The sequence below is a fragment of the Sphaeramia orbicularis genome, chromosome 1 (assembly GCF_902148855.1).
Source record: "Sphaeramia orbicularis chromosome 1, fSphaOr1.1, whole genome shotgun sequence".
NCBI lineage: Eukaryota > Metazoa > Chordata > Actinopteri > Kurtiformes > Apogonidae > Sphaeramia > Sphaeramia orbicularis.
Window position 1 is genome coordinate 48009609 of NC_043957.1, and position 19848 is coordinate 48029456.

A 19848-nucleotide genomic window follows, 5' to 3' on the forward strand; every position below is an offset into this window, starting at 1 on the left:
TCAAGAACACTCTCTCAGTCGTGACATAGTTATGACCCTTGTGTCAAGGCAAGGCCATGCTCCTCCCTTATGAACAGTCTAGCCATATATCAAAAAAAAAAATTGAGATACCGATAGGGTGATAGCCAATTATCTGCTTATTCTTGGTCCAAACTTTTTTATTTACCATCACATCTGCCTTTAAAAATTCAATACCAGTCGATCCCTAGTAAATTGTGACTGAAATTCTTCTTCTCCATTTGCACAGAAAGGTCCTCTCCTAACAGCTAATGCGTAGCTGAACAGGCAACAAAGCAAATTAATACCAGCATTACTAGACTAACATGGCTCATATCTGTCAATCACTGCTTGATTTCACAATAGAGTCAGGTTTGAAAGAGCATGTTATTTTCGGCTAAGCAAACAGTTTTCACTACCGCAGATGACCACCAACCCTACTAGCAAGTCATAGCCACTATAATAGCAAGGTTATCCTAACACAGCAGTTCAAGGGGAAAAAACTACTACCAGACACATACAAAAATTACTGTTACTTGTCTTGCCCAACAGGCAAGCACAACCAAGTGTCTCTAACATGGAATGGCAAATTGCCATTTAAAGTGTATCAATGGTATTTGCAGAATTTCATGTTTAGAGACTCACTCAGAGCGTGTTCATAATGGGCCTCAGGCTGCAACATGCCCAACCTGCAGAATGCAGAGCAGTGGTTTAGATGGTAGGTAAAGCTCTCATCATTAACTCGCAGAAGAGGGAAAGATGGCTGACACTGCACATGGATGGAGAGAAATGAGGTGTCCTGGATGAGAGCGTTGACCCAGCTGGTTTCCTTGGCACTGCTGTTGCCACCACGCAATGGCATTATGAGGGAAAGAAGAAAACAGGAGAAGCCCTACTGCTGTATGAAGGATGCACCCACAATCCTGCCCACTCGTCATATGTGTGTACAGATCACAGGCAGACCAGCTGCTGCATCAACACTCACAATCTCACACCGTCCAACTTCCCAGTCACCACTTGCCAAGGAAATGGATTCTACTGCTGCTAGTCCACTGACCACTACTACAGCCGAGTATTTAGATTTCTTGAAGAATTAGACAGCCTTGGATTCCCCAAGGGGAGATTAGAGTCATCTGAGCCCATTGTACCTGACTGCACCCCCCCTGTGGTGCTCCGTCCTCATTTAACCAGAGGAGCCTCCAGAGCCATTTTAAAGGATGTATCTATTAAAGAAGCAGCAGCAAGCGGCAACTTGAAGCTTTGCAAAATTTTGTTGGCCTGATGTCACTACAGTGTGTGTTTAGATTAGGGTGCTTCAATGAAACTGGGGTCATTTTGGTACCTGGCACTTTCTCAGCTTTTTACACCCAATAATAAAAGAGAAATTTAGACATATTCCCCCCCAGGATGTACCTAATGATGACCTCAGATAAATGCAAAAAAATTCTACACTTGCTCTGAGCCATCCCAAAATATCAGGGCCAAAAATAGGACCAAAATTGGGACAGGAAAAGCTACCTAGGTGTCACTGCATTTAATCTGAAACACATGGCTAGAAATGGTCTTATATACCGCTATAAATAAAGGCACTGTGTTAAATTTGTTGATACTAGTGGGTTTTCAAATTCAGACGTGGGATTTTCATGAATCAGCAGTCTCATTCTAGGTTTCACATGTAACCCATTGTGTCTACTCGTGTTACATACAGAACCTGCCCATTTAAACACAAATAAATCGTGAGTGATTATGCAACGGTGGTCATTTTTGTGAGACACTTGGACACTCGGGCCAATATGTACCTGTGAGAGAATAAAAAGATATTCAAAAAAATCATGTAATTTTCGTGTTCTTTTCACTGCGTTACCTTCGGATTTTTGTATAAAAAACAATATAAAAAAAATATAAAAATGTGTTTTATATGAAAAATAGTTTCTCTTTTATCTCTCAGTAAATATGTATTTTTTGAAATAGACCCAAAGTGCTTCCAAACTTGCTTCAAAACATTAGTCTACATCTGGTTTGAATTTTTAGCCCCCATGTCCTGTTTTTTAGGGACCAGTTTCATAGAAGCACCCATTAATCTAAGAATATACAGTCGGGCAAAAAAGTATTTAGTCAGCCACTGATTTTGCAAGTTCTCCTACTTAGAACGATGAGAGAGGTCTGTAATTTTCATCAGAGGTACACTTAAACTATGAGAGACAAAATGAGAAAAAAAATCCAGGAAATCACATTGTAGGATTTTTAGAGAATTTATTTGTAGATTATGGTGGAAAATAAGTATTTGGTCAATAACAAAAATTCAACTCAATACTTTGTAACATAACCTTTGTTGGCAATGACACAGGTCAAACGTTTCCTGTAAGTCTTCACCAGGTTTGCACACACTGTAGCTGGTATTTTGGCCCATTCCTCCATGCAGATCTCCTCTAGAGCTGTGATGTTTTGGGGCTGTCGCTGGGCAACACGAACTTTCAATTCCCTCCACAAATTTTCTATGGGGTTGAGGTCTGGAGACTGGCTAGGCCGCTCCAGGACGTTGAAATGCTTTTTACGGAGCCACTCCTTCATTGCCCGAGCGGTGTGTTTGGGATCGCTGTCATGCTGGAAGACCCAGCCATGTTCCATCTTCAGTGCTCTCACTGATGGAAGGAGGTTTTGGCTTAAAATCTCACAATACATGGCCCCGTTCATTCTTTCCTTAACACGGATCAGTCGTCCTGTCCCCTTTGCAGAAAAACAGCCCCAAAGCATGAGGTTTTCACCCCCATGCTTCACAGTAGGTATGGTGTTCTTGGGATGCAACTCAGCATTCTTCTTCCTCCAAACACGACAAGTTCAGTTTTTACCAAAAAGTTCTATTTTGGTTTCATCTGACCACATGATATTCTCCCAGTCCTCTTCTGGATCATCCATATGCTCTCTGGCAAACTTCAGACGGGCTTGGACATGTACTGGCTTAAGCAGGGGGGACACGCCTGGCGCTGCAGGATTTGAGTCCCTCTCGGCGTAGTGTGTTACTGATGGTAGCCTTTGTTACTTTGGTCCCAGCTCTCTGCAGGTCATTCATCAGGTCCCTCCGTGTAGTTCTGGGATTTTTGCTCACCGTTCTCATGATCATTTTGACCCCACGTTACGAGACGAGATCTTACGTGGGGCCCCAGATCGATGGAGATTATCAATGGTCTTGTATGCCTTCCATTTTCTTACAGTTACTCCCAAAGTTGATTTATTCACACCAACCTGCTTGCCTATTGTAGATTCACTCTTCCTAGCCTGGTGCAGGTCTACAATTTTCTTCCTGGTGTCCTTCGACAGCTCTTTGCTCTTGGCCATGGTTGAGTTTGGAGTCTGACTGTTTGAGGCTGTGGACAGGTGTCTTTTATACAGATAACCAGTTCAAACAGGTGCCATTAATACAGGTAACGAGTGGAGGACAGAAGAGCTTCTTAAAGAAGTTACAGGTCTGTGAGAGCCAGAAATCTTGCTTGTTTGTGGGTGACCAAATACTTATTTTCCATCATAATTTACAAATAAATTCTTAAAAAATCTTACAATGTGATTTCCTGGATTTTTTTTTCTCATTTTGTCTCTCATAGTTGAAGTGTACCTCTGATGAAAATTACAGACCTCTCTCATCTTTCTAAGTAGGAGAACTTGCAAAATCAGTGGCTGACTTTTTGCCCCACTGTAAGAGTGGTGCGTCACCAGTTTGTCATCCTTCCGCAGAAGATATGCTTTTCATAGACATTTGATGCTGTTTTGACTCTTTTAACAGTGGAGGAGCTTGGCAAGTGGAAACACCTGCCAACCACCATTGGGTGGAGTAGTGATGTAGAGGTCTCTTAAGTGAATGTGTTCCTCATAATGCACCTCTCTTGAGTTATTAGAGATTAGGTTTTACAGAATATGGTACCTCAATACAACTTAAGACCAGAATGCATCACTGTCCTAGTAGGCTTAATTCTTTATTCACCTTGTAAATGTTTTCTGTCTTTTTCTTTCTTTCTCTGATGGTTTGGAAATACCTATGCCCAAATTTAATTTGAAGCAATGACTCCCCTTTTATTTTATCCACTCTTTTTCTCTGTATACAATGTCAAACCAAGGATGTTGCCACAGGTGTAGACTTCAAAGATTTCAAACAACACTGAAGGTATCACCTATAATGGTAAAAGAGCATGCATGTTCAACATGGCAGCATCTTTAAGCTATGTTTTTTTCCTTTGGCCTGAGTGGATGTGTGAGCAGAATTAATAAGGTAACTCCCAGTGGATTTAATAGGACAACTCAATTAAGACTTTATCAACTTGCAAATTGATTAGGAGATCAAGTGGTGCTCGTCTTATCATTCTTAATGTTAAAAAGCACTTCACTTTTAATCCAATCTGCAACCTTTTGTCAAACACTGACCACTACAACCAGTGTCGTTAATTAACTCGTTCAATAACAAATCTGTCCTCGATCACTTTAATTTACTTCACAACCAATGATTGTGTCAGTTGAAGATGCAAGCGTTTGATTTAAAGGATGGCACTAATTAAAATTGTGGATTGTCTCCTATTGACAGCCTTGTCAGGGAATACTAGGAAATACGCCTGTTTAAGAGAACATGTGAGCCACTGAATGTAAATGTTACACTAGAGCCTGAGAGTTTTTACACTGTAATTTCATGGGAAGGGCAGCTAACGTTAATCTAGTATGACTGAATTTCAGAAGCATTAATTTTGTAAAAAAAAAACAAAAACAAAAAAACCTAATCCAGAAAGTAAATGTTTGTCTGTGCGCTTAACAGTATCCTTAACTACGATAAAGGCCTGGCAACTACTCATTTAGGGATAACATAATGTGCATTATTCTCCTGAAGCCATTGTCATCATGTGCACAGTACAATACAAAAGTAGCCATAAAAATAGACATAACAATTCAACTCAATTGAATATTGTGGTTTGCTGCAGGTAAACAAAGTAAACTTGAGTTTGTAAATTTGCTTAAGCTAATTATCAGAAAAAAATGTGGATGGCCACAACATTTACTCCTGAAGAACCTGTGTGACGCGATCAAAGGGGCGGAGGGTTGAAGTGCTTACACCAGGATCACACTAACGAAAGGCAGCAGATGAAAGGAACAGGGCCTTTGTGCTGCGGCCCATGAGGAGACGTGGGAGGGACGTTAATGTATGCCGCAGTGCCAGGACCTCCTCCAACTGAGGGTGACTAGGGAGCCACCACATCTTTTTATCAAGGTAGTGCCGAGGTGCCAACTCCCAAGCCACCAGTATTGGAGCTGGATAATTGTCTCCCAACCTGGTTATGTACCCAGTGAACACGGCAGCCCTCCTGTCCTATTTGGTGCTCTGTCTGATTGGATGTGACATGCTGGGGAGACAAAAGAGCAAGCTAATTCAAAGTAACAAACTTCCCTGGGCAAAGTGTCAAATGCAAAGCAAGGGAGCAGCAGCTCCTCACAACATAGCCCTTTCTTTTCCTCTCTCCTTCTATGGCCTCTTTCCTGCCGCATTCTCCAAAAGATCAACTGACCTGAGAAGTCAAGGTCCTGAATGTTTAATGTTTCCAGCTTCATTGTACAAATTATTTTGGTCATACTGTCATGAATGTTTAACAGAAAAGAAAGAAAGGTAAAAAAAAAAAAAAGTTTTTATATTGTTTTGTGTTGCACTGAGGTTAGAGGGAAAGCTGCTTCTAGTTTCTGAGGTGCATATATGTGTGGGAAACAGTGACACAGAGGTCTGATATGTGCTGTGTGAGCACATATTAATGTTGGTGCACTAAATCCCTAAACATTTGGACTATTGCATGCATTCTGTTGTTATCATAAAACCTAAATCATATCTTTGCCAAGGCCACTATTGAAGTTGTTGGAATAAAGCAGCATTTTAGTCTGCAGAGATTAGCCATCCATTGGGGAAACATAGTGGACTACAAAGCAGTGCAGCCTGGGGCTGTGTGTTCACAAGGGATTCAAGCACTTCTCTTCGTTTGTTTAAGATCCCCAGAGAGAAGTTGCACATTGCATCTAACATTGTGTGCTTTTGAACACTGTTTTTCCATTTCCTAGTGGACTAAATAAAGCACCATATTGTTAATCGAATGGAAAAAAACACTTCTTAATAAGAGATTTGAAACAGGGTTCAGAATTTTTTGCAGTGAAAATTTTCAGTCCCTGCAAACAGCACTAGTGCTTTTATTTTCCTTCTGATTGGACTGACAAAAGAAGGAAGAAAAGAAACTGGACCTCAGGAAGGAAATTGCACCTTAGTAATGCTAATTGATTTAATTTACCCATTTTATTATCATTCTATTGATTGAGCAGCCTGAGTTTGACACATTATGTCACAATAATGAGCTTTGTTCCCTTATGCAGAATTGCTTCACAAAGTGGTAAAGCGACCTCGGGTCAAAAGCAGCACTCCAAAAAAGCCTTCTGTTTCTTCTGAGCGAATGGAAGAGTCATTTAAAAAGGTACAGTACTATGCCATTACTAAGTGTTCTTTGTCATCACCAATAAAAGAAACCCGACAGAGACATAACTTCAGCACAATGCCTTTCAGACATTTTGGTGTGAATTTTTCAATGAGGAGCTAACAGTGTTGTCATTCATGGCAGATTTTCCATTGGTCAAAGCTACAAGTGTAAGCAGACATTTCCAAGTCAGGGGGAAGTGTCGGAAATTAGTTTCCCATTTTGAAATGGCTTCAGACAACTACAAATAATAGGTGGGATAAAGAAAAGAAAATTAGGGGTAGGTGATGAAATGATCACACAGACATTACAATCATAGGTATTGCCATGCAAAGTAAAGCCACAGATACTTTTCCAGTACAGTCATTCTCCACTGTTATGCTGAGTGTCATCAGAAGATTGCTGGACTAAGATGTCATTGTCTATTATCCTTATAAAAACAAATATTTGACTTTTTTAAATGATGCAACTTAGACCTCCTTGTTATCTCTAATTATCTACTAACCCTAGGTATTAAACATTATTTTAATACCAAACTAGTAATCGTGGAAATTGTGGTATCTTTATTGAAAATAGAGACATTAATCTCTGGTTCAGTACATTTCAAAGGTGAGATTAAAGATCACAGTTCAAACCTTGGATCATATTGTGATGAAAAACATTGTGACATGATCTTTTGGACAGATCACTCACCACAGGGTGTCACTCAAAAATCACTAGATTACCATAATTTTTTTGATTGAAGCTGTTAGTAGATAGTACTCCCTTGTACACCCATGCTATTAAAAGCCCCTCTTGCATTAGATTATAGCCCCCCCCCCTTCTGCTTTCAGGGCAGTGAATCATCAAGAATATGGATAGGCATCTAATTTTGTTTGAAAGGTACCAGGCTTCACCAGCAGTCAGAGTGAGAACCAAATAAAGGGGAAAAATTGCCTAGAGGCACAAACCCAGCAGGCATCCAATGTTCGCTTAAACAGTCTCCACCAAAGAGCTAACAAATAGACTAAGTGCTCCTGGTTTCTGTCTAGTTAAGGGTGATCAGGGTGAAGTGGTGCCAGTCAGATGGCCATAACTTTGCCAGACAGAGGGTGTCGCCCCCCTCAGTGGTTTAAACATCCACACAGCACATACTCCCAGGAGAAAATGTCTGTTACTAGAAACCACTCCATGCGTGCTACCACACATGTTAAATGAGGGCTGTTCTCTCTAGTAATTTCCCCTATGTAGAATTCTCCAGAATGAAAGGTTACAGGTTAGTGGACAAGCAATGAAAGAGCAGTATTTTCAAGATTTCAGCATTTCTGAAAGGTTCCCAAAACAGTCTTAAATGTTTATTATGTACTCTATGTGAATGTATGCAATGCCTGTGTGCTTACATTACACGTTTTTGAATTTTAGGCCTTAAAATATGATTTACATAGGTTTTAAAAAATATATTTGATTTAGTGCGTGAAAATACTTTGAAACCCTCTATAAATGTTCAAATTTGTGTGTAAAGGCATTAGAGTTGCATGGCAAGTTGCATAAAAACCCTCAGCAAACACTTGGCATTATCCAATATTTTTCTGGCTCCATAACACTCTTCTAAAGTCTTAAATTTAAGTTATTGAAACCTGGAAAAACCCTTTTATGTTAAAAATGATGCATATACATGGGTAAAAATCTGACTATATTGTACCACTGAGACCCCATATCTTTGGTTCCTTTCAGATTGAGCAGCTGGAACGGAGGATGATGTCCCTGGAGGAGGAGACGGAGAAGCTGAGAGAAGAAAAAGAGAAGTTACTTGAGGCCAATGAAGATTTGGCGTACAACTGCTGCAAACTCCAAACCTCCCTGGATCATTTGAGAACCCAGGAAGCTTTCCGTTCAGAGGCAGCCCAGGCCCAGGCCCTGGCCCAGGGGGAAAGGCATCGCAGTGAGATCATGGCTCTAGAAGACCGACTGGTTGCCTCCCAAAAACAAGCTACCGAGCTTCATCACAAGTTGCTAAAGCTGAGGCAAGAGCTTGGAATTCTCCGAGCAGCCAGGGACTTCTATAGGAATCGTGCAGCAGGGCCATCACGGGCTGGCGGGATTGCAAATAACATTAGCAGCAAGGTCAAATTCAAAACAGCCAAGCGCAGAGGTCCGATACACCTGCGCAGCCACCGAACAGTCAGTCCCAATCAAGCCATCAGCTGGCAACGCCGCAGCCCCAGTCCCTCCAAGGATGAGTGGGAGGACATGAGCGCAGATAGGTAATGATACACACACACAACGATGCACTTATTCACACTGTCTCCCGCCTCATTATTTTTAGGTAGGTGGATTTGAGAGGGTGGGCCGGCTGAATTGTGGGGGGCCCACGCAGCATCGAGGGGACAATGCGCATATGCAAAGCATAAGCAAATGGGTGATTGAATTTCATCGTCTGTCTAGTTGGTATTCGAAGCCAAAAAGAGAATGTGAGCAAGGGTGATAGAAAGAAGGAGAGAGGAGGGGGAAACTACTGTAGATCCTTTGAAATATCCTGGGACGCCTTGCTTGGAGCTTATGACTGAAATTTTGCATGCAAAAAATTAGCCACCTCTCCACACAAGTTGAACCAATGCCAGAAAAGCCAAGGGATAAGGGGGCCGCCAAAGCTTGAATACCGTCCGTGATGCCATTTTCATGCACTAGTCCACGCTACCTCGAAATTGACAGTTTGGCAGTTTGATTTAATTTACTGGTCCCTTTGCATATGCACTAACCCCCCCTTTGACAGCACTAAGGATCCCCCTGCAAGTACCCCCCCCCACACACACACACCCATCCACCACACAACAAACCCCCAAAAACACACCACCCCACTCACCAACTCTACCCACAACACCACACACACACACACACTCATACATGTACGGAAGCAAAGCCCACCCTCTTTCTAGTCATTTCAGTTATCTTGTGGCATGTCCAATTCACAAACGTGTATGCGCGCTAACCGCGTTTCCTCCAGCCACCTCTAGCCCCCACCCTACACCCACTATACACACAAAACATTCCTTTCCATCTCACCCACCCTCCCTTCTCCTCCCTTGGCCTTAATTTAGTTAGATAAATTTTGAATGACCCTACTCGGCTCAGTAACCAGATGTCTACAAGCTGTTTAACACCCTCTAAAATTAAGAACCATCGACAGTATTATTTCATGTATGTTTTAATGCAAAAAAAAGCCACTGAGCCAACATTTATTGAGTGATGGTTGGAATGATTTGATTTCAAACACTCAGAGCTATTTATTTCCCTTCACTTTCTCTCCCTGTATGCCTTTTTCTATTCACTCACGTCTCTCCACCAGTGCTACCTCTAACGCGCTATCTCTTCACCAACTAATTCATCAGACTGTAATCCACTCCAGCTCTATCCACATGAGGCCGTTTAAACAGCGACTGGGTGCAGCTATGCCCTGCTTTCCTAATGCCTCTCCATGTGGCTAATAAGCAGTAGTCATAATAATACGCTTTACCTGAGAGAAGGATCTAAGTGGATTTGTGGGGAAGGGGGTCTAAACTGAGATGTGTCTTATTTAAGGCACCCTGTCAACTGAGTTGTTACTGTAAAGCCTTCTGCGTCTCTTTTCTCACAGGGGTCTTCTTTCAGCAATATGTCTATCTAGCACTCCCAGAAATACAGTATTTCTGCCTACAAGAGGTTTTGGGCCTAAATAGTGCCAAATAAAGATGTCAAAACACGTTAAGGCTTCTGACAAGTCTTTGTTTTTTTCCTGTTCTCTCTCGCTGCCTGTGGCTCTCTCACTCAGGTTTTGAACTGCTGGAGGCAGCTGACCATTTTGAGCAGATCAGCAGTTTTTGTTGAATTCTGGACAGAATTAGAACAGGGTGCCTGGAGAGGAGTATTATTAATCACATTGAATTTTTCTATTTTACCTATATCTAGTGAGCTCTTACGAAGACGTGATTTGGTATGCACCTGATCATCTGGACAGCACATTACTGGATAAGATAGTTACTTTTCTTAATTGTTGCATGCTTTCTTATTTGTTGGTTGTGTTTTTTGTAAAGGTTTCTTCTTACTATTTCTGTCATCTAAGAAAGTTTTAATCAAAACAGGGCTGCCTGATTAAATAAATGTTAAATTAAACTAAATGAATTCCTGAAGGAAAAAAACAACAAAGGTTAACCGCATTTGGCCATGACTCACATAGTTCTGTGACATAAAGCAACTGAACCGTTCTTTTGTAGTGATATGTAAGTCAGGGATTATTATTCTTAACCTGCTGCCACCCAATTTTCTGCCAAACCTGGCAATACAGTGCATTAATCCACCACTTTAACTTAATGTTGACAACTTTAACCTCTTTTACCACATGATAGGCAAACAAAGACTAGCGTTCTCTCTTTTTTTGGCACCAATGCAAAATTGGATTTTTAGCTATTTTTTAATATTTATTTATTTATTTATTTTCAATTTTTTATTATCAGACTTAAATCTACAACATAAATGTGACAGAATGATCCATGGTGCTGTGCACGTTTAATTCATTTATATTCTATAGCACAAATAAAACTTCAGCACATAACACAGGAGGTAGATATACAGCACAGTATTTATACACTATTTCTCCTCAAATCAATCCTATAATGTATTGTGTAAAAAGGATACTAAGGCTTCAGAATACTCACAGATGGGGCTTCTAGGTCTTCATTAATCTGCAAACATGCGATGGCAGAAACTCTCTTCGAAACTTGATCTAAATTTATACCAGTATCAAATTCATCACCACCACTCATATCACCTGAACGTTCCATATCAACATCCAAAAATTTAAAAATGTAATTTTCCTGTTGAAAATCACTTTGGGCTTCCTAATTTCCACTTTGATAAAAAATCATTCTTTAGCACCCAAAAATGCTATACCAACTATTTTCCAATCTCTTTTGGACTTCAACTGTGTAGCCCTATGCCCTAACAAACAAACAGCAGGACAGAAGAAAACTCATATGTTCAGTATTAAATACCATTTCTGTCCAGAAGGACTTCACCACCAGAGGAGGCCACAACATATGAACCAAAAGTTCTCACTTGACTACAACCATGTCAGCAGAGATCAGAGGAGCTCTATTTGAGTTTGGATGGAGTAATATATGCTCTGTGAAGGATCTTCATTTGTATAATTCTGTATCTGACAGACTTAGAAATTACTACAGGGCCTCTCCACATTCTTTCCCAATCTGTCGGAGAGTGTGGAACCCTAAGTCTTGTTCCCACTAGGGCTGAGTCTGAATGTTAGGATTGGAGGAGGACTGAATCAAGATCTTATACACACCTGAGACCATACATCTGTGTAATGCTGAAGATCTACATTTTTATCAGTCCTCAGTATTGTTATCAAAATAGTCTTGGGAGTTTTGTTAAAACTAATTTTAATTGTGCATGCTATAAAATAAGATTTATATTCAGCGTGTATCTCCTACTAGTGTCCTCAGAGGATTGAATCTCTCTATCTTGAATTATTTGCAAAATTCTTGTAATTTTTATCTCTTGCCATACATGGTTTACAGGAGATTTCCTGTTGGTTTAATTCTGGATTGTGCCATATTGAGCTAGGTGCTTTTTATTAGCCTGTGTACCGCATGAATGGCTTCCACAATATCGAATCAGCATAGATCAGAGAAGCAGAAGTCCACAAACTTGAGCAAAAGTTTAGGTTTCCCTGCAAGTGGCACCGTGTTCATTGTCAGGAGCAGAATTAACAAAGCTTGGTGCAGTGAGATCACAAAAATGAATGCTTTTTGACCAGTGCATGAGGACAGAGAAATGGGACGTGAAGATGCACAAGTAATCACAACCTCGCCTATTGTATGTAATGTCTCTTTAAATTAATAATACCTGTAACTTTTTGACGCAACCTGGCCTAACCCCCTGATGCTACCTGCCTATCCCCTAATTCAATCAATTCAATTATAGGTTGACCAAATTCTTTTGAAACATGTTCCCTTGTTCCCTTTCACTTATGTTTTACCAGAACAAGTTCACATTTGGTCACTAAATGCACACACATTCTTCTATACTGTGTATGCACATGTATTCTACACACAGATTGAACATTCCTGAATCACCATAACATGCCAGCACAGCATTGTTATAACTATATATGTAAACCCTGGAGACAGTTTCATGGCCTTGTGCATACAAGTTATAATAATTGCTGTTGAAACTATAAACAAGTAAGAGCACAGTAGTATGCTGAGTACCGTGTTTGTCCATTTAAGTATGTGTGTGTCATGTAATTAAAGTATGTTTAAGTGAATAACTGTATTAATCTGTATTTTAGTCTTGCATAGCTGTGTCACCTGCATAAAGCACATAATTTTTCATTAAATGTTGCAGTCATCGGCTCTCTGCCGATGATTAGTGGTCCTCTCCAGTCCCTGTGCCCCTTCCAGGCCAGTTTTAACCTAACTAGCCCCCAGCCCTGTCATGTTCCAGTTAGATCCTCTCTCTCTGTGGTCTTTACCTCTGCTGCTTCTGCCAGGCCCCACCTTAATAAACCCGCCAGCGTAAATGTCACTGGCTTCCACCTTCACGTCAAAGGTCACTGTCAATAAACCTGTGTGTGTGAATGTGTATGTGTGTGTGTCTCAGGAAGCCCTTACCGTGTGTCCATCAGATGCAACTTTGCTTGGCTCCGCTCAGCCGTGCCTCTCACACACGTCTGTCACACACAGAGGGCTAATGAAGGCCACAGCCGCTCTCATACATGTTGATGCATTCACCATCAGCACCAGAACACTGCAGCTTTTCACTTAATTTACACCCACATTTACACTTCCAGCTCAGAAATTGGATGGGACATTGATTTTCTGTTGGAAGGAGGGGGTGGGGGGTACACATATTTTTGCTTGATGTCAACTAAATCAACCATAAAAGGTAAATTGGATTTTGTCCAAGGGTGGTACTTTCAGAACCAGGGTTGTGGGTTCAACTTCTGGCCTGTGATAACCTTTCTTACCTTTCTTTACAGTGACAGCAGTGAAGAATACTCTGACAGTCTCAATGGGTGTACCTTCAAGGACTGCCACTCACAGAAACCAAGCAAAGAGAAAGGTTTGTTTTCCCTCATGCTTTTAATCACATTTGGAAAAAAAAATGTCTCTCATCAGTTGTTAATTTTGGGCATAGCATGTATAGTTTGATGCAATTATTTATGTGATTAGTTAGGTGTATCTGAGTGCAGTATCTGCAAGGTCTGACACTTCAGGTTTGTTGTTTTTGACTTTATTCTAATACTGCAAGAGTTCCTGGAGTGTCTAATGTAGAAGTACAAGTAATATTAGAGCAGTAAAGTAGATTAGAAAAAAAAAAAAAATCTAGGTTCTCACTTGGTTGGAAAGATTAGAAATTATGAAAAGCCTTTATTTCATGAGGGCCTGTAGATCAATTCTTTGGGGCTGGAGTTAAAAACACACCAACATGTGTTGGCATGAGCCTTCAGGGTGTAATATAGATTACTGAATTATAATAAAATATTTGTGTTTATTAAAGGTGAAGCATACAATGCTAGATTAAGCTGCAGTACAGTAAGAAAGCATTGTCGTTCTTAACAAATTAACAACCGACCAATAAGGGAAACTTGTGATGATGCTCTTTGGTTGTTATTTTCGAAAACAATGTTATATTGAAATTTTATGATGACATTTTATATCCAAAGGATCAAAGGTTAACTTCACTGTAACATCATAGTGTTATTATCTGTCACATTCCTTGGTAAAAGAGTATCTAATGTGAAAACAGAATTTTTACTAAGAATTTTATTATTATTTTATTGTCAATGTTATTATCAAAGTCTTCAAAATCATTATATATTATATGATGATTATATTATCTGGCCGGACGTAGATAGAAATTACAACTTGGATAGTTAGTGGAGGTTTACAACTGCAAGACTTTAATTGTCATGCAGAAATTTATTTAAATGTACTCATTAATAAAACAATAGTTCAAAAGTTGTGTTATAAGAAAGTAAATATTTGTTACGGATTTAGATCTTTGTGCTTAGAAGAGTAGACATGACATTTTTTATCAATATTAAAATGTATTTTGGACATATGTACAATGGTGCAATTTGATATGCAATACGTATGGATTCATTTGAGCTACCCACAGACATCCTGAGGGCATAAAAATGAACATGGCTGAATCAACTCTCTCTATAGGTACTATATCACTAAGGCTTGTCTAAGAGGCACCAGGTGGATAATGAGCGTTGAGTACTTCTGTAACATTATTTGCGTGGTTTGCCCATGCCTCACTATCTTTCACCTTAGTTTGTGTCGTCACTAAGGCTTCCCAGTGTGCATTGTCGGTGCTCCTTCTTGTCCGTGCTCTTTTCAACACCATGAATCAATAGGCCTAGACCCTTGCACTTGTCCACATCAAACTGTTTCTCAGCAGGACATGGCAGCTGCAAACCCCAGAGAGATATGTCCGTCAAGACAAGAGAAAAGAGGGAGACCTTTAAAGATAGCCTGCTTTCTCTCTTCTCTCTCTCATTTCTTGAGGAGGGTAAGCAAGGAAGGTAGAATGTGGAGAAGGAAGAGAAGGTTGTTGTTTCACATGTAGACAGGGAGCTGTCAGGACCCTCACTCTAGGAGTAGATCCCCTTTAGTTTTTTTCACTCCTGCTCGACTAAATGTGCCCATCAGCTACTCTCAGGCTCATTGCTATGACAGCCCCGGCCCTGCATGGTGTACCATGTCACAAAGCAGAGGGTTCATCACTTCTATCCTCTCTGCAAAGCACCGTGTGTGATCAAACCTGGCACTGATCAATCCTACCTGACCTCCATACAAAGGAAACAGGTATAGAGGAAGGAGGGTGCCGTGGGGTTTCTTTGATGTCACTACAAACGATGGTGCAGTTGGGAGATGGTCACACGTACGCACATGTAAGCGCAACTGGCTGTGCGCTCACACACATGCATGCGCACACATGTCACAGGAATGAATCAGGGCTTTTAGACAGTGATTGAACAAAGGCAGCATTTGCAAGCATCTGTCAGGAGTAATATCCTTGCTGAGAAGTGTTCAAGTCGAAAGTCGGTTGAACACGCTCAGGTGAATTATTAAAGCACAGGGTGATTTGTCTTGTCGCGTTAAACAGCGCGCAGTCTGTGATCATAGTGTCATTATCAGCTGCGTTTCAAGACGTGCAACATGTCAACCAGTTGTGTTACATTAAACACCTGCTTTTCATCAGTCAGACTTTTCTCCCCTTGCAGTCCTACAGGTGTGCACTGATTTCAAACATCGAAAACATCACCAGAAGCAGAATCTACCAGAAAGCAACCTGATGTTCTGGCCCAAGGTAGCACAAGTTTTCCTATTTCACATCCATGCAAAACTACAAAAACCTAATCGACTATTAATTGAAGCAGGAAGAACATTCAATGTATGCACATGCTGTTGATCAGAAACAAGTATTTCAGAAGTTAACAAGCTTTTTTTTTCAGAAATTGACGCTCCTGAATTATTTATAAAATGAAAATGTACATCTTTCAAGTTGTTAAATATATCACAGTTTTCACTTGTGCATACACAAAGACACTTTTACATACTGCATTGGTGTTTCCCAGCAGTAGCTTCTAAATAGGGAATTGGAGTCTTTCTAGGTACTTGTCAACTCTGAGGTGCCTGTATGTACTTCCTCCTGTTAGACGATAAACAGCATGAGCTCAGGGAACATGGGAAGAGAGGAGAGGAAAAGAGGTGGAGGAGGAAGAAGATGTTGACGAAGACCCAGCACTGCTCCTCCTCTTCTCTGCAGCAGCGCATCGAGTCCCTACAGCGTCACATTGACATACTGCGAAGCGCCAGGAAAGACGCTGTTCTATCAGCCAGAGAGCTGCAGAGGGCCAATGAGAAGATGACGGCACAACTCAACTCCCTCACCGAGAAACTCTGCAGCAGCAAGCAGCTCACACAGGTATATAAACTTGGGAAAAAAACAGGCAGATGAGTAAAGAGGGGAGCCAGTTGTAAGGATGTGGAAGTTTCTTTATTTTTTTGTCTTTGTCTCTCTTTTTGTGGTTCTTTTGTACTTGCTGAGGGCTGAGAGTGCAGCAGTAGCAGGTCCTTTGCCCTTATCATGCTTAATAAGTGTGGCTGACAGGCCCACTCTCGCCTGTGGAGGTCAGCGCCGTGGAGCAGAAGAGAGGAGCAGATTCTCTCTTACTCCGCCTCGGCTGTTGTCTTCTCCTGCTGAATGTTTCAACAAGCTCCACAACAATCTGTGTCACTCCCACTATTTCTTCAAATTTATGTGCTCACGTGCACAGACACACACGATGACTGGTTTTCATCATGTCCACTGCCACACACCCATTTAGTTATTTAGTACCTGCCTCCAGGTAGAAAACTCTTATACTTGGTTCAGACTATAAATAAAACACCAAGCACTTTGGCCCCTAAACAGTATCTTTCCTGTCCTTGTACACACCAACATGAACACACCAACATAGACACACAATTGCAGTAAGGCCTAGGCAGACACAGTCGTTAATTCAGACAGGAGACTTCTTTTCTGACATGGCTGTAGCCAGCAAAGGCCCACTGGACAGCTGATTAGGTGCATCTCTCTGAGTGTCTGTGTCTGTATATTTACTGTGTGGAATAGTACAGCTACAGTACACTGGACTTGTACACACAGGTCAGAGTGCAGGCTTCATATTGTTGCTACCCTGGAAGTGGCCCTTGTGCTCCCACCCAGGCATCTGACTGCAGAGGCCCGACGAGACCTCAGACACAGCAGTAAAGGCACACATGTATGCACATACACACACTGCTGTGTCAATGAGTGGACAGAACAAGGGATTGTTGTCTTCCTGTTTGTTTCCACTTTCCTCCTGCAGTATTAATGCCGCTTCACCGGAGAAAGTCTGCAGCAGGCTGACTGGCCAAAGCCGGGTCTTGTTGCCCTCTCTGGAAAGGGCAAGAGGTGATGGACTTTGGGCTTGTTCCAGCCGGTCCTGGCCAACTCTCCAACTAAAACTCTCTGCTGGTAATTGGCTTAGGACAGCCTCCACAGGGGCCATCATGTGAGAAGTTGCATGGCAGTTTCACAGAAAGTTGTTTGTGTTGCTCTGTCTCTAAATCCTTAGGCCATTCTGTCCTTCCCTTGCCTCCTTCCTTACATTTCTTAATTCCTACCTTCTTTTTTTTTTTTTTTTTTTTTACTTTCTTTTGTGTCTATTTATTTTCCCCTTCTATATCATCTGATTGAACTTAATTTTTAATTTGTTAATGTTTCAATAGGTGCATTTTTAACTTCACTTGAGGTGACATTTTCATTCCCCACACAAATAACATGACAGAGGGATAGAGCTGCATCATGATGACACTCATGAGTCATAAGTCACCAGTTATCACAACCTGAACCACGTTTTCCACTAGGGGTGTGCCATCTAAGGCACCTCACAATTCAATTCTATTACAATTCAGTGTGCTACAATTCGATTAATCAACAATTATCACAATAATAATGATTTTTTTGATTAAAACAATTTTTGATGCATCTTTTTTTCCCCATTCATAATTTTTTTTCTCCCTCTGTGGCTGCTTCATACTTCTAAATGAGGTATATTTGTCAGTATCTATAAATTCAAGTAATCAAACAAACTTGCCTCCATTATCTTTTATTTCTGTGTAACCACTGAATGATCCAACATATATTCCACCAGGGAACCAACCAGAAAAAGGTAGCATTGGCATATACAGTAAAAGCTGCTCTATTCACAAAAACAGATTTCCACTTACCTGCAAAGCATTTGCTTTATCAAAAGCAATACTTTTCAAAAATATATACCTATTAACAGTACAAAAAAAACTTTGGTGGAATGAAGTCCACATTTTTTTAGGAAAATAAATTAAGTGTCTTTAGAAATAAATAAGACTTATTTCAATCAAAAGTGGTTTTCACAGATTTCTGTACAAGTCTAATAAAAAATAAATAATTGCTTCTTTAGTTTTTCTGTGCCCTCAGAAGCTCCTCAGGAACCCACTCAAACTCTCAGACCCTCCATACACACATGCTTCTGTAGAAAAATGTAGAAAACAGCAAATTCAATCTGAACCAACACAAGCACTAGCTTATTCAGTCATAATAAAGGATATCCAAACAAAATCCTCAAAGAGCAGCATAAATCCCACAACAAACTAAATATTTTGCTGTCCACAATCAAAGCATGCATCACATGTCAGAGTTATCCTACATGCTTTCCTCAGTGATTCCACTACTTTGGTTTTGGTCTCATTGTACAGTTTGGGAACTGCTTTCTAGGCAAAATACTTTTGGTTCAGAAGTTTGTATCTGCGCTCCGACGTTCGCATCAGAGCAGGACAGCCCTACGTCCAAACGCTAGCTTTTAAACCTAATGGGTGAATCTGAATTTCTATAACTGTAGCCAAACAGTTGAGTTGGTTTTACTGTGTTCCTCCTGGTCCGTTCCATAAGGCATCTGGGCAGCATGCGCCGCTTTTATTTTCCTGCTGCGCACTGTGGTTGTGTTCCTGTCATTTAGTAATTATGAAAAATAATCGTTTTTGAGCATCGTTATTGAATTGTCGCGTGTCGCATCACGATGAATCTAATAATCAATATATTGGCACACCCCTATTATTAACAATGACATTTTTTGCAGCAACAGAACATATCATAACTCTCAGACCTGCAGTAAAGATTTCTGTAGTTGCTTTCTCTTTCCTTCCCAATAACCCATAACAAACCAGAATTAAGCCATAACATAGCTTAGGCAGCTTAAAAGGAAACTCAGGTGACAGGTGAATCATACTTTCCTATTCCTATCAAGTCTAGCTCATGAAAAAAAAATATACTAGTCACGCTCATCATCCAAATACAGGATCATTTAGTTGCATGGATTATCTACCTGACTCAGACATTACTTTTTGATGTACTGTGACATCCAGATTTACAGGCCTCAGTTCTTCCAGTGTGGATTGTCCTGCCCTCCCCTTACATGTAATGGGCATGGATTACAGTAGGATTAAATTGGGGCAATAGATGTAGCTCAGAATTAAAAAAAACTACAGGCATTTACCTTTGGATGTACATGCATCTGAATTATTGTAGGTAATTAAGACAATCAACTAACAGTATTAACACATTTTGCTAAGTGAAATTTTTTTATGAAAATTTACCATGAAAACTAAATAAAAACTACCTCAAACAATGCAGCATGTACGCTGAAAAACAAAGTAGATCTGCAGGTGAAATCACTTCATTAGTCCAACGGCCTGAAGGGTCTGATGGACTATTGGTATCAGTTGGTGTCCGTCCATCTGTCCGTCTGTCAGACAATTTTCAA

The 19848-nt window shown here is 40.6% G+C and overlaps 1 protein-coding gene across 1 annotated transcript in view; it reads left to right on the top strand.

Moving 5' to 3' along the window:
* Nucleotides 1–19848, top strand: part of cntln (centlein, centrosomal protein) — a 108917-nt gene that overhangs the window by 52901 nt on the left and 36168 nt on the right. The window contains 6 exon segments of the mRNA XM_030148872.1: nt 6382–6479; nt 8193–8722; nt 13492–13574; nt 15748–15833; nt 16183–16203; nt 16206–16451. Coding sequence (XP_030004732.1) covers nt 6382–6479; nt 8193–8722; nt 13492–13574; nt 15748–15833; nt 16183–16203; nt 16206–16451 — 1064 coding nt within the window.